Source organism: Apis florea, unplaced genomic scaffold, assembly GCF_048593485.1.
Source record: "Apis florea isolate Af1SG1 unplaced genomic scaffold, ASM4859348v1 contig_3496_pilon, whole genome shotgun sequence".
Taxonomy (NCBI): domain Eukaryota; kingdom Metazoa; phylum Arthropoda; class Insecta; order Hymenoptera; family Apidae; genus Apis; species Apis florea.
In genome coordinates, this window is record NW_028256773.1 from 1,277,353 (window position 1) to 1,292,020 (window position 14,668).

General features: G+C 43.3%; 1 protein-coding gene across 1 annotated transcript; it reads left to right on the top strand.

The window, feature by feature from the left end:
* The first annotated feature begins 4,247 nt into the window (after nt 1–4,247).
* On the top strand, nt 4,248–14,060 carry Pdk1 (Phosphoinositide-dependent kinase 1). The gene is made up of 4 exons (XM_012491894.3): nt 4,248–4,579; nt 10,425–10,670; nt 10,887–12,287; nt 12,374–14,060. Exons 2-4 carry the CDS (start codon nt 10,494–10,496, stop codon nt 12,482–12,484), a joined length of 1,689 nt encoding a protein of 562 aa, XP_012347348.1. The 5' UTR covers nt 4,248–4,579; nt 10,425–10,493; the 3' UTR covers nt 12,485–14,060.
* Nucleotides 14,061–14,668: the final 608 nt, after the last annotated feature.

Genomic DNA, 14,668 nt, shown 5'->3' on the forward strand with positions numbered 1-14,668 from the left:
AATAACACGACGTCGAGAAGGAAAATTATTTTCTATGCTCTGGCAAAAAGTGTTCTCGTGATAACGATACAAAGGGCGAGCCCGTCATATTTCGTATTTACCTGAAAGAGGGAATGCTTTTTTCATATTACTATTGAAATGATTGTTTAAACGAGAAATTAAAACGATCAAAGGACGGGTAAATTTTCACGAAATGTTTGACGATTTGTCGGATATCGATGCAAATTTTCCGCATTATGTAAACAAGACTGTAACTTTTTCAATTACATTTTTATATGTTTGCACAATTGTGTCTCTTTATTGCTTTGTACCGAGTGTGGTGCACACAGGGGACCGTTGATAAGTACACAATATTTTCTGTTATATTAGCTGTTAAAACTAAATATTATACAATTCTATACTTTACTTACATGATTCGTACGCAATTACATATCGTAACTTTAGAGCAATAGACGCTAATCGTATTGTAATTATTATTTTTTTTCTTCTTCTTCAATTTTAAATTTTATTCTTCAGAATTTTATTTGATTTGATTCGATACGGATAATTTTTTCATATATTTATATATATATATATATGAAATTCTTTAAATGCTTAAACCATTTCTCCAAGAAAAAAATATTTTGGTGAAAGAGGAACTTGATTTTCTTTTGCTTCGTATATGCGAAAATCTGCAACAAATTTCTGTCTATAAAGACAGATGCTATATATTTCGCTTTAGGAGGTCGGCGTATGGAGGCAGAGGCAGGGAAAGCCGTTATTTCGGAAGCTAGGTCGGTTTGGCGAGAAGCAAAACGATATCGGAGACTCGATCGAGCAAACAATGATTCGACTATTCCGAATGGCGTGTATATTTCAGTATTCGGCGGCCTTCGCCGGAGCTACCAGGCCTCGGCAAAGAGAAAGGGAGCAGGAGAGGGGAAAAAAAGGGGAACAAGGATTTGTTTTCATTGACATACCAGAGCGGAGCTCGGCTCGTTTCGCAAAAATCTATTTTCGCGCGCTAATTATGTACCAGCACGTCACGAGGCTTCTCTTTTTCTGTCCCTCTCTCTTTCTCTCTCTTCTACTCATATTCACCGCGTATTTTGCCTTCTGTGTATCGCCAGTTGGTCGGCGACGGATGATTGTTTGCATTGCGACGAGGCTCTGGAGCAAACGATCACGATAATAACGTTTCCAAGTTCGATGACTGCATGACATATTAAGTGGAAATCCTCCTATCGGGATGAAAGGTCTTTTTTTCCATAGTCATTTCACGAGATGATCGAATGCCGAGCGTAAGCGAGCGTTCCTTCCATTGTTTACCTCCTTTAGGTTATGTGCGTCTAGATGGCTCTTCCGTATCGACCGATGGAATCTTTTCGCGCTTGCATCGAGGGGCCTCGAGTGCCTAATATTGACTGCACGATTATGAAACGCGAGCAATCCATACTTGCTTATTTCGAAGTGAAATATTTCAACTGAGAGCTTCGACCAATATTCTTCGCGATTTGTGATTCAAAGCAAACGGATTCGTGATTCCTACGAATTCGATGAATTCGAGATGAACAGGTTAGGTTTGATTCGATGAAATATAAAGAAGGTGAGCAAGGTCCGGTCGTCGATCAAAATATTTCTAATCGAGGATGACTAAACTCTGGCTTGTGCCGCAACAAGACATAACAACGGGCAATTATTCATTTAAAGAAACGATAATGCCCGCTGATTCGCGGAAGAGTCAATAACTGCGAAACCATTCCTGGTATGCTGGACTTTGTCGTTCCGCTGCGTCTTGTGCGGCAAGACAATCCTATGCGGAACGTGTAAACAAGATATTAACGGTTGAACGTTGAATAACAATATTCTTAAATGGACTAGTCAGGGATATTAATCGGTTTGGTTGAGCGATGCTGTCGGCAAACATCGCTCGACCACGCATTTGCGTGCTCGAGGGACTGTTCCGTTCGGCTCGGTCGCTCGAATAAATGAACCGAGATTTGTAAAACGAATGACCATCGTCAACGGTGTGCGGAACTATTCTTCATCGCTTCGAAAGAATATATCGTCGAATGAAACGCGGAATTTAATTTTAATAATATTCGATGATATTCGATATTACAATGATCATATTCACGTAGTAATAAAGAAAAGAAAACTCGAGGCACGATTATTTTTTTCTACAGACGTATCGAATACGAATAATTCGTTCCTCCCGATTTTGTTCTGTTTGACAAATGACATCGTCAATTTGATCATTATTTTTATCGTACGTAGTCAAGACGCGTCTTGATTTTCCGCACGGCGCCGCGAAATAATTGTTACACAATTCCATTGTACAATATTTGTTGTGCGATTTGCAGATTCGCGTATACAAGTAAGTGTATGTATGCCCGCATACATTGAAGAGTAACGTGGTTGATGTACTGCATTCTTGAGATTACGCGTGAACTACTTTTCGAGAGAATGTGTTGCGATAAATTTTTTATCAACCCGTTGCGTGCTCGATTGTATCGAGCGTGCTGTGATTAGGTTATCAATATACCGTGTTTTCAAAACTGCCAACAAACGATAGATCAATAATCAAATGTATGATACGGAAAATATCGAAAGTTTATTTATTCACAGATTAAAACTGCGAAACTCGCATCGCATTATACGTGTAAAATATGATTCAACCACGTTACGCATTTGTACCTGTACGTAATTGAAAAAAAAAAAAAAAAAAAAAAAAGTTGCAAAAAGTCTCGACTGATAACTCGAAATCAAATTCCAAGAGTATACTAAACGTTGGAGAATGGTGGAGTTAGCAAGAAACGCGTAATTCATTCTTTCACATTTAAGACCGAATGAATAAACGTAAAGAAGGCTTTAAAAGGACAAGCGTTTAAGCAGTCAGGGAAGAGGGAATTGCTAAGTGGCAGGGCAAAGAAGAATACTAAGGAAGGCATTCGTCGGGATACTCGCGGAGAACCGACCGGATGCAACGCCAGAATGGAAGTGCAAGCCTCCGCGCGCACAAGAGTCCGTTACTCGCATCGGGTATTTCCCAGAACGCGACTATAAACAAACAAACACACCAAGAGAGAGAGACAGGGCACTGTGCGCGTGTGATCCTTGCCCTCCCTTCCAAGGCAACAGCACCGACGAGCCAGAAGTTCGTCGAAGTTGGGAGGGGGATGAGAATACTGGCGCCGTCGGTTGAGTAACCCCACCAGTATCATTGCACATGCGCATTGCGCGGGATTCCCCAGCCATCCCCTACTACCGGTCATCTATTCGTCTCCCCACCACGCAACGTCTCTTTTTCTCTTCTCCTTAGGCGGCGATCAAATTCGCACGTAAAGTCGTTCTGAACGTTTGTCTATGATGACAAACTATCCACAGTGTTTACTGTCGATAATGCACCGATCTTAAGCGAAAGAATCGAATTTATTGGTTATCGACAAGTTCGTTTAATAATTTTCACTCTTTCCAACGTGAAAGAAAATAGACATTTCTGGGCAAACATATCGTAGGAATGCGTAACAACTCTTTCGATGTTTTTTTCGATACAATCGACCGCTTTGTATCGTCAAATAATCATTCCGATATATCCTCCTCCGACTCGATTCATTTAAGGATATACATAAACGAACAATCGTTGCAACGATGTCGAATCGTTTGTTTCAAATATCATGGAATTTCATTATTCGAATCTACAGATGTCTATCGATAGTAATATTCTAAAAATATTTTCTTTGCGTTTATTATTGTCGACAAATGTGTAAACTGTTCCGTGAAATTAATTAATCTCTTTAGACTAGATTTATTGAAACGAATCATCGAGACTTTGAAAATACATTTCTTCGAAAGAATTTAACGGAATCGCGACTGAAGAAAATGATATCCCAGCAACCGTCGTCGTCTTTTGTTTTTCGTTCTCTGGTATCGGGAGAAAAAAAGGGAAAAATGGTCATACCAGAGGAATAAGAAGAGAAGAGAAAGACTCGAGGTGTCTCGATGCTTTCATTGCAATTTTCGCACTTGACCGCAGGGGTAAGCGTGCTTTACGATCCGCGGTAAGATTACCATCGATGCTGGAGGTGGAGGGATCGCTACCCCTCGATCTCCCCACCACTATTCCCGGATGCGGGTCTCGTTTTCTGGTGGTGGAGGGACGCGGTAGTGGGGCTGGGACTAATGGTGGGGAGGCTTGCCGCCAACGAGTGGCCGATGATGGGGGGAAAGCGCGGGTTAGCAGCCGGGACACGCCAGGCGTAGAATTCAGTAAGCGAACGGCTCTCAACGGCCACGAACGTGTTTTTCGTTCTTCGGTTCCCGCGCATGCATATATATGTATATATGTACCCGAGACTGATCCGAAAGAAACATAATCGAGACGCTGTCGGAAATTCGCATCATAACTGTAACGAACAGCCGCGACACATACCCGATTTCAAGAGAGTTCACAAACAAAAATAGTTCTTTGGTTTATTCCATTTTTCATTCTTCACTTTTATTTTCGCAACTGTGGCTTTAATAATTCAAACTGGATTCCAACAAGCAGTACGTGTCGCGATTACATCGCGGCTACCGGAGGCTTAAAAAATTATTCAAGGTAAGAAGAAAGCGTCTCTACGATAATCCTTAAATTTCAACACGCGTTATATACGGTGAAAAAAAAAAAAAATAACGAAAACCAGTCTACGAAAGATGTGATCGAGTGTGACGCCGCGCGGGGCTATTCCCGTTCAAGTGCTTGTTCTTGCGGAAACAGAGGGAAACTTTAGAAATATTTCGCACCTGTTTACAAATGATCCGACGAGATCCCGCGAAGTGTCGTTTAGGGAATTGGTTGTTATGACAATAGATTAACACTCTTCAACCAATCACGTTTGATCGAAACTTATTGTTTATAATTCATGAAAATTCGTCAAAATGTTCAACTTGCTACCAAAGAAAGCAATGTTAGAGTCGCTTTATTCTTTTGTTCGATCAAATATCTGAGAATCGTCCGAAGCTAACGTTCCCACGGATCGCGATACTGTTGTCGACGAAGAGAGTGTGGTAACTTCGTACTCAAAAGGCGCTATGGGATGTTCTATGGGATGTGCTTTCCGATTGGTAATTATTTCGTTGCGGCAAACGGGTAATTTTTTAACGGTTAATCTTTCGTGCTCGTTCGTTAATTTTTTTTACCTTGGCGGGAAAATTCGTGAAGTTAATCTCGCGTTGAAATGTCAAATTATTAGATCAAGCTATTGTCGAAAATTATTCGCGGAACGCTCTTCACGCGAAATCGACGTGTTTCTTTTCGGGAAAAAGACGTGTCAACGGAATTTTTTTAATATATCTCGAATTAAAAAGAATCGGTGAAGCGGAGATTTTCGACGAGATTTTGGTGACGGTTTCGGAAACGAAAACGAACAGTGAATGCAGATTCGGTATACCAAAAAAGAGGTGAAAGAAGGAGGAGGTTAACACACTGCCTCGAAGCATGAATAATTTACGCTCGCTCGAATTTTAAATAAATTCGCCCGGAGCCCTTGGTTCCAAAACAGGCAACGTAATCACGACACGGTTCGAAAGTTGTTTACGTTCACTGTCGAACGCAACTGCGAATTCTCTATAGAAATAGTGCCATTTTCCTTAGTGTTAAATCAAGAAATAATACCCTTGATTCTCGACGAATTAAAATTTTCGATATTTGTTCAGTGACACGTCTACGAGTGACAAAATACATCTCCGTCCGAAAGAGACGCGTACAGACGCGAGACTGGGACGGTTACTTTTTCGACCGAGAATGCTAGTCAAATGAGCGTCCGTACGAATATTTATTACGCGAGAAAAAAATCAGTTAAAATGTCAATTCCATTCCACTGCTAGAAAAAAATACGTACGATACGAAAATTTATATTTGTATATATATAAAAAAAAAAAATGTTTACAATAGAAGAAATAATCGATAAAAAGAAAAAATTTATATTCGTGCCTATCGAAGTGTGGTTATCGACTGAAACACAACGTTCCGCGATAATAACGTGTATCAGTCCTCTCTGTATTTCGGCAATGGAAACAAATTGACGGGAATGCTGGAAAGTATCGAGTCATCGGGAATCTCGAGAACTCGCGATACACGTGAACTTGGAGTGATCGCAAAATTCCGCTATACTCGAAAGAGGAGAAAGAGAGAGAAAGAAAGAGGGAGAGGGAGAGAGAAAAGAAGGAAAGAGGGAGTGAGTGAGAGATCGTTGGGTAATGCTCATCGAGGTCCGCGACCGAAAAAACATGTTTGGATCGTCTGCGTGTTTATACGATAGGATGTGAAAGCAAACAATTTTGTGGCCGTGTTGGTCACGACGTAGCTCGATCTTTGTCGATGCCACGCTTATCTCTCGATGGTACTCGAAAAGAAAAAATAAAAAACTCGAGCGATCGCGAGCGGTGCTATGGTTCGATCAATTGTTTTAATGACACAGGATGCTTTTCAAATATATGCTATATCAAATAATAATGTTTCTCGAACCGCTACGACGTAGTGTCTCGTAATCATCGATGTGTGTAAATATTTCGCGCGCAAGATCGATTGTCCTCTATAGCGCTCGTAATTTTAATTGGTTATATCATTCGTCATAGTATGAGAGACACTCGATCGATGTTGTTTACAATTCGATGATGTTCTTTATTTCATAAGTTAGTGCAATATGTAGTTTACATTTTTCTTGTGTCACTAGTAAACAACCGTAGTATCCCTCCCAATTAATTACCTCTTCTGCTAATTTCGTATAACTCGTACAATTCGTATAATTCTTTTATAACGAACATTCTGTGGCACTTTGTTTCCTCTTGCACGTTAGTTGCAAATGTACGAATCGCATTGCTTTTTTTTTAGAGCTTTTTTAGAGCTTTTTTTAAAACCAAGACAACAATAACGATAGTACAAAGATTAGAAATGTTATTGTTGAATCCTCTGTGAAGCGACAAAGTCGGAATACAATATTCGAGAACGACTGTCGCTTTTTTTTTTGTTCGATGCTGATTCTCATCCACTTCTTTGTGCAAGTAGTAGACGCATATACACATGCATATCTTAGGGATAGTAACAAACAATAAATACTCTCTTTATCTAATTAGCGCTTTGATAATTGAAACGAGCTCGTGTAAATAAACAAAGATCAAGTGTACACGAGATCAGCACAAAAGAGATCGCTTAGAACATTAATTCTTGGCTGAGAAATCGGGCTTGCTGGAAAATCGACGCCGTTCCTCTCGAGACCCTTTTATTAGTCTCTCTAGAACAGGCAGCTCGGGCCGTGGCGTGTTCCAATTTAGTCGCACAGCCCGCGCGCGACACGTTTCTCAGCGTCTGCGAATGCAAAACATCTCATTCACGGGCAAAAGTGCTGGCCGCCTGCGCCAATAGGCGTAGTCCCTTCTGGTAGCCGGCAAAAAACTTGATGCGACAGAGTGGGGGTACACGATCATTGCTCTCCGTCTCTTTCCGCCGCCCTTCGTGCTCGTCTTCTCGTCCTCTTCTGGTGTGCGTGTCTCTATGTGTGCGCGCGCTAAGGGAAAGGAGAAAAGAGAGGAAAGTGTCGCGTACCATCGTCAGAGGGCAGCACTCGACAGGCTGCAAGAAAAACATAACCTCGCGAGCTTAGAGCGAGAGAGGCGGAGAACGAAGGAGCGTTTACAAGGCGCGCGGATAGAGAATGCGCTTGTCCACGAGAGAAAGAGACGAGACGAGCAAGGCTAAAATTAGAATGTCCGTTGGAATGTTGCTGGGTTGTGTGTACAGGGTGATTCAGCAATCGCAGGAGGATAGAGAGAATTAAACGCGAGGGAATGAGAGAGACGAGAAGTTTAACGGACGCCCGCGAGATGTTACACGTTTTTAGATTGATTGATCATTGTACGTATTTCGAATTTCATCTTCCGCGAAACTTCTCCATTACGTATCTCGTTTCTTCTATCACTTCCCACTTCGCGGTGAGATTATTTCTTGCGCCGCTACGTTTCCTTTTCGCGTTTCTCCTGAAATTTGTTCCAGGCAGAATGTGTCGCAAGGTCATCGACGAATCGAAATGATGCATCGTCGCGAGAAAGGTTATGTGTTCACACAATAATACTCGTCTAAGTCGAGTTTGAGGTTGAGAGCGCGCGCATGCAGCTATATATCTACGTGAGAGCGGTTTATTTTAAACGGAGCGCGCTCTCTCTGATACTCTTGAACGGTATATATCTACGATCTAAGCAAATTGCGAGGTCGTAGTGGAACGTTAGTCGGTATATCGATTATCCGAGTTCCCCTCTGCTTGAGACTTCTCTCCTTGATATCTAGCGATCGACGTTGCTCTCTATCCTGCGGTATCCGTCGGTGGTTATCCCCCTTGCTTGCTACATAGTGAGGGAAGGAGAGGGAGGGAGGGAGGGAGAGAGAAGGAGATGGAAGGAGAGGGTGAGAGAAGTAGACGAGTGTCAGGGGACCAAGGAATAGATAAGCAAATAAATAAACTAGCGGGGCAAAGCGAAAGCCAGCCAAGCAGAGGGAGTAGTAGGGCTGCTGTTGGGTGGCTCTCGGGCAAATGCTCGACGAGGTCGACGTCCTGACACGGATGGTTGACGCCGTGGGGCCCGCCTCGTAACCGGCCTGGAAAGAAGAACGAGGAAAGGTAGATAAAGAAGATGAAAGAAAGGGCCTTGCCGACTTGCGTTTTCATCGTCTAAATATAAATCCTTCCTTCTCTCGCTTACGACCTTTTCCACTGACCTGTTCTCATCTTCTGTTGCCGCCGCAAATTCCTTGATTAATTCGTCGAAATCTTTCAAGGCTGGGCAATATATTAGCAACATCATGATCGCGCTGTAATAATTATTGCTTGCGAAATTTACGAGGAATTTAACAAGTTCACAAATATGAGAGAGAATATTCAATATTGTCTAGATAGAGACTTCTTTCGTTTCATTCTTTCTTCGATATTTTTTTCTTTCTTTGTAAAAAAAAAAAAAAAAAAAAAAAAAAGCAATGAAGATTCCGGATGAGTAAAAACGGGCCGTTATTTTATCATTAACGACCGTTATTCAAACCTTATCCCAAATCTTTTGTTGCGACTTCGCTTTGTAGATGGCATCTTCTTTCTACACCGGATACCCTCTGTCGCTCATTTTCGGCAATGGCGTCTCGTTAAGAGTCGTCGTCGATATTTACCCGCGCCGTTGGCAAAAGGTTTCTCGCAACGCGCATTTCCTGCGTCTTTTGCTCGGCGAAAAGCTTGTTTGGGGAGTCAACCGGTGTGCAGGTTTGGGAAACGGTCAAAGACCGTTCCCCGTTCAAGCGGGTAGTGGGAAAGAAGGGGGAAGGTCAGAGAAGAAAGGAGAGCATTTCGACGGAGGATCATCCGGATTCTCTTGTTCGAGGATGAGAACTTGTTCCTTTCTTTTGTAACGGCCACGCGGGATCCGTCTTTGGACGGAAGTACACAATGGTGATGGGAGGAAGGAAGCGGCGAGAGAAAGGGGCGCGATCGTCTTTCGGGCCGGAAACGAAGCGATCACCGCTTAAAAATCATCCTCGTATGCGTGCACAGCGAAATCCTTCTCTCTCTCTCTCTCTCTCTGTCTTTATTCCCAATCTTTTTCCCCCGACCAACCCATTGAATTTCATCATTGTGAAAAAGTATCAGCCGATCTTTGATCCTGTTATACAAACATTTACGTCTCTGTATATTGTATGTGAAAACATCCGTTAAAATGCGTATTATTATATTTGTTGTATCGTGCGGTGAACGACGCGATAGAAAGTCGCCTTTTATTACACAATCTGTAAAATAATAGATATAGATTATTTCGAGTCATGGTCGAAATCGCCCTTGATCTTCGACGCGGTTTGAATACGAAACGAAACTGTGCGACATCTCGGCCGCTTTCGATTTTGGCACGGAATCGTCAGGTGGTCGGAATGATTGACGATTAAACGGCGAGTCCGTCATCATCCTGACCTGCACGACATAGCCACGTGTCGGTTATGATGACGTCACTTCCGGCGCTTGATTTCCTGGTACCGGACGATCGTTAGCGGATGAGAAGAGTTAAGTGGCCGGACACGAGTTCATGCCTCCTTGCCCCACCACTTCGCGATTGGAACGCTTTTGTATCTTGCAGAAATTGACGCCTCGAAACGAAACGCGAGCGTAACCGCCGCCAGTGGTCACTTCGTTGCTTAACTCACTAACAGACAACTCTCTGCGCGCTACCACTGACCAAGAACTTTGATAGCGAAGATAAATTATTTTTTATATATAATAATAAAAAAATAAAAAAAAGAAAAAGAAAATCGGAGAAAAGCGTTTGTCGCGGGTATCCATGATGGATTTAACTCGGATATAACGTTACGCCGCGCAAAATAACGAAATAAATAAAGGAATGAATACGGTGGATAATTAAATAAGTCGTTGGTGTTGCAGCGTGTGGCGAACCAGGCGCTTACCGTTTCGCCACAGCCGGCAGTAACGGTGGAGGGGCCGGTGTCCAAAATGTCTCCACCAACGAACGACGTGACCAATGGTGTGGTAGCGCCACCCAACACCCTGGCGCCCCGGGTTTCACCGACCACGAACCCGGCCCTTACCACCATCAACCCGCCAACGCACAAGCGGACTCCCAAGGACTTCATCTTTGGCAAGGCGATCGGCGAGGGAAGCTTCTCCACCGTAAGTGTATTATCTCGTTAACTCGATTGAATCATTAAACGGGGAATTACAACAGGGGAGGGAAAAAGTGTCGTCACCCCTCTCTCGAAACTTTTCCCTTATTAAACTTTCTCTTGCCGCGGCAATAGTCGAAACTTTTTCCACCGTCAACCCGCGATCTTCCCGTGCTCTTTCGACCCCTGTGTCGATCTAATCGTGCACGTTGTCGATTCGCAGGTTTACCTGGCCAAAGATATCCACACCGGGAAGGAATACGCGATCAAGGTGTGCGACAAACGTCACATAATCAAGGAGAAGAAGACCGAGTACGTGAAGCGAGAGAAGGAGGTGTTGAACATGCTCGCGGGCGCGAAACACTCGTTCGTGCGCCTGTTCTGCACCTTCCAAGACGTGGAAAGACTCTATTTCGTCCTGTCCTACGCGAAAAACGGTGAGCTCCTGCCGTACATCAACAAGGTTGGCTCGTTCGACATCGAGTGTACCAAGTTCTACTCGGCGGAGATCCTTCGCGCTCTCGAGTACCTTCACGGGCTCGGGATCATCCATCGCGATCTCAAGCCGGAGAATATCTTGTTGGACGAGAAGATGCACGTGCTTATCACCGATTTCGGTAGCGCCAAGATCCTCAAGGACCCGGAGACGGTCACGCATCCCGCGACGGACGAATCGCAACAGCAGCAGCAACAGCAACAACAGCAGCAGCAACAGCAGCAACAACAACCGTTCCGAAGAGAACGAAGAGGCTCGTTCGTTGGTACCGCCCAATACGTGTCCCCGGAGCTGTTGACCGATAAGACGAGCAGAGCGTCCGATCTCTGGGCCCTCGGCTGTATAATCTACCAGATGGTCGCTGGTCTGCCCCCGTTCCGCTCCAGGAGCGAGTACATGATATTCCAAAAAATCCTGAAGCTCGAGTACGAGATCCCCGACGGATTTTGCGAGCTGGCGAGGTCCCTCGTCAGTCAGCTGTTGGTGCTCGAGCCATCGCAGAGATTGGGGGCGCAGGACGAGCACGGCGCCGGTTATCCGAGCATAAGGGCGCACCCGTTCTTCGAGGGTGTCGACTTCGAGACCCTCCACGAGCAGACGCCGCCCCCGATCTATCCCTATCTGCCCGGCACGTCGGAGAACGAGGAGCTCAGGTCGCAGTACAGGGTTCCCGACCACCTGGAACCAGGCCTCGACGACAAACAGCTGACGAGGCTTCTCGGCCTGGGCATCGGGGAGGACGACGACGACGACGACGACGAGGAAACCACCGCCGAGCGGGAGAAACCCGCGCAGACAAGCACCGTGGTCTGCGAGAAGCCGAGGAGGACCAAGATCACCAGTGACGGTAACATCGCCGACCTGACGCCCGAGGAGATGAGGAACCGATTGGAGAAGCAACGTGCCTCCAATCAGTGGGACGGGTTCGTCGAGGGAAATCTGATATTGAAGCAAGGGTTCGTGAACAAAAGGAAAGGGCTCTTCGCCAGGCGGAGAATGCTCCTGCTCACCACCGGACCACACCTGTACTACGTTGATCCTGTGAACATGGTGCTCAAGGGGGAAATACCCTGGAGTCCGGAGCTCAGGGTCGAGCCAAAGAGCTTCAAAATTTTCTTCGTCCACACGGTGAGCTAGCCTCCTTATCCTTTCCTCTTCGTTCTAGCGAGATGTTCGAGATTGTTAATTTAATTTAATTTTGTATCTCGTTACAGCCAAACAGAACATATTATCTGGAAGATCCCGAGGGATTCGCATTGGAATGGTGTAGAGCGATAGAGAATATGCGAGTCCATTACTACGGCCTGCAGGAGTCCACCGCTTAAACAGAAGACTGATGAACGGAAATCGGATGGAACAGAGCTAGTGAATACGTTTCACCGATTACGGTAATCACAATGTCCGCGAGATTCGATCGCGGATATATCGTTATCCGTTCGTGGCCAGAGGAGGCGTTTCGTATAGATCGTTTGTTAGCGTTGTAACTCGGCGTTAGGGGAGATACATTCTAGGGATAGGTTAGCGTTTCTTCTAACGCTTTCGAGGCGTTATGTGTACAGTTTAGGAAAAATTTTCTAGGTAAAAATTTAATGTGCCGGCGGCCCCTCAGAGATGATCAAGCTCAAGGGGGATACGTCCACGAGAAGAGAAGAAAATGCGTATCGAAATCGTGCAGTTATCCATTTTTTTTTTTTTTTTTTTTTTTTTTCACTAGTTACGTTTTGTTATTTATTTGTCGAACTCGGGTGAACTTGAAAAGGCTGCACGGCGTCTCTCTTAGCACGCGAATAACACAGGGAATAGCGAAATTTGTAGCCAAGGTTTTTAACTGTGTATGTTCGCACAGCGTTTCGAGCGCTGCGAGTGACGTAACGCTCGTGATCGAGGTCGCCTGATGATCCTTTCGTTGCAAAGAAAGGGAAATAAAACTGTTCTTCGTGTTCGCGCGAATTTCGTATTAAATATTCATGATATTCGAAACATCACAATCAAAATTTTAATCGGGTTGATAACCGATGCTTGGTAAATATTTAAGAAAAGAAACGTGGAAAAATAGTGTACCTGGTTGGGAGTATAATGGGACGAAGATTAATATAGATTAGAAGATATAGCGAATGGAAAGCAGGAGCGCATCGATCATACGCGTTTATATCAATAGCAGCGTGTAGCAATTTTGTTCCAAATATAGTCAAAATTAATATAGAAAATTACAAGCGAGTTTTTTAGAGAAGAGAGAATCGACAGCAACGTGAGAGAGCATGTAATTCGCACGATAATTATCTGCTCGCTGTCGATTTATCAAACAAATCTAGAATGTCAATTTATATAGTCGAAGTTAATCAAAAAAAGGAAAAAGAAAAAAAGGGGAAAAAAAAAAGAAAAAAAAAAAGAAAAAAAGAAAAAAATGCAGTGGGGACAACATTGCCGCTTTGCAGCTTTAATAAACAGTTTACGTTGCCTGAAAGGGATTCGCGGAATTTTGCGCGTTGTTCCGTTGAATCTCTTGCTCTCTTCATATTACAGTATTCTTCTCGTTATTCGTCACCCCTTTTTTTTCTTCTCGATACGTTGTAAATATTAGCGCGATTTCACGAAGAGCAGGCTTCGTAAAGCATATATCAATTGTATACATATAGTTCTATATATTTGTAAGTACAAAGATCGTTGTCCGACCACGGCGTTTTTTCCGCTCGTTTCTTAGTTCGATTTACTTTGTCTCCAATCTGGCCCTCGCGGACACGATCGAACAATGTGTGTACAGCCGGGAACTAGAAGGACAGTGTTTAGATCTTAAATCGGAAGAAATAAATTTTTAGTAGTTGTTTAAAAATGGAAGATGAGATGAAAATTAGTATTTGTTGTACAAAAAAGAAAAAAAAAAAAAAAAAGAAAAAAGAAAAAGGAAAAGCGGTGGAGAGATTGGGAAGAATTTTCTCTTCCTGCGGAAGACTTGTGAAACAGGAATGTGACCTTATGAATTAAGTAGATAGATTAATAGAAAAAAAAAAAAAAAAAAGGATAGCTTTAAGAGTAGTAACCCCGTATAGATTTGCGAGAATCACACACACGGAACACACACACTACCACCACACTCGTTGCGTTCAAACTATTGTCGTTGTCATTCTTACTATTAATTTTTTTCTAGTATTTAGTAAAGCTATTACGATTGCATCGTTAGCGATATTAATTAACTATTTCATCGTATTACGAACGTATAAGTATTTTTTTCCCCTCGTAATTGTCGACGTATATTTAAGTATAAACGATTCTGTTTCTCTTCCTTTCTATTCTTTTCTTTTCTTTTTTTTTCTTTTTTTTTTCTTTTTCATTTTTTCTCTCACGCGCGATCTTTTGTTTAATTTATTATTCGCCGTACACGTCCTACGTTTATTTATTTTTTATCGTTTTTCGTTTCCGCGTTAGATCACACGCCTCGTTTACGCGTAGATCACATACAGACTTAGTACTACTACCGCTGCCACCACTGCGATCATTATTATTAGTGCTAT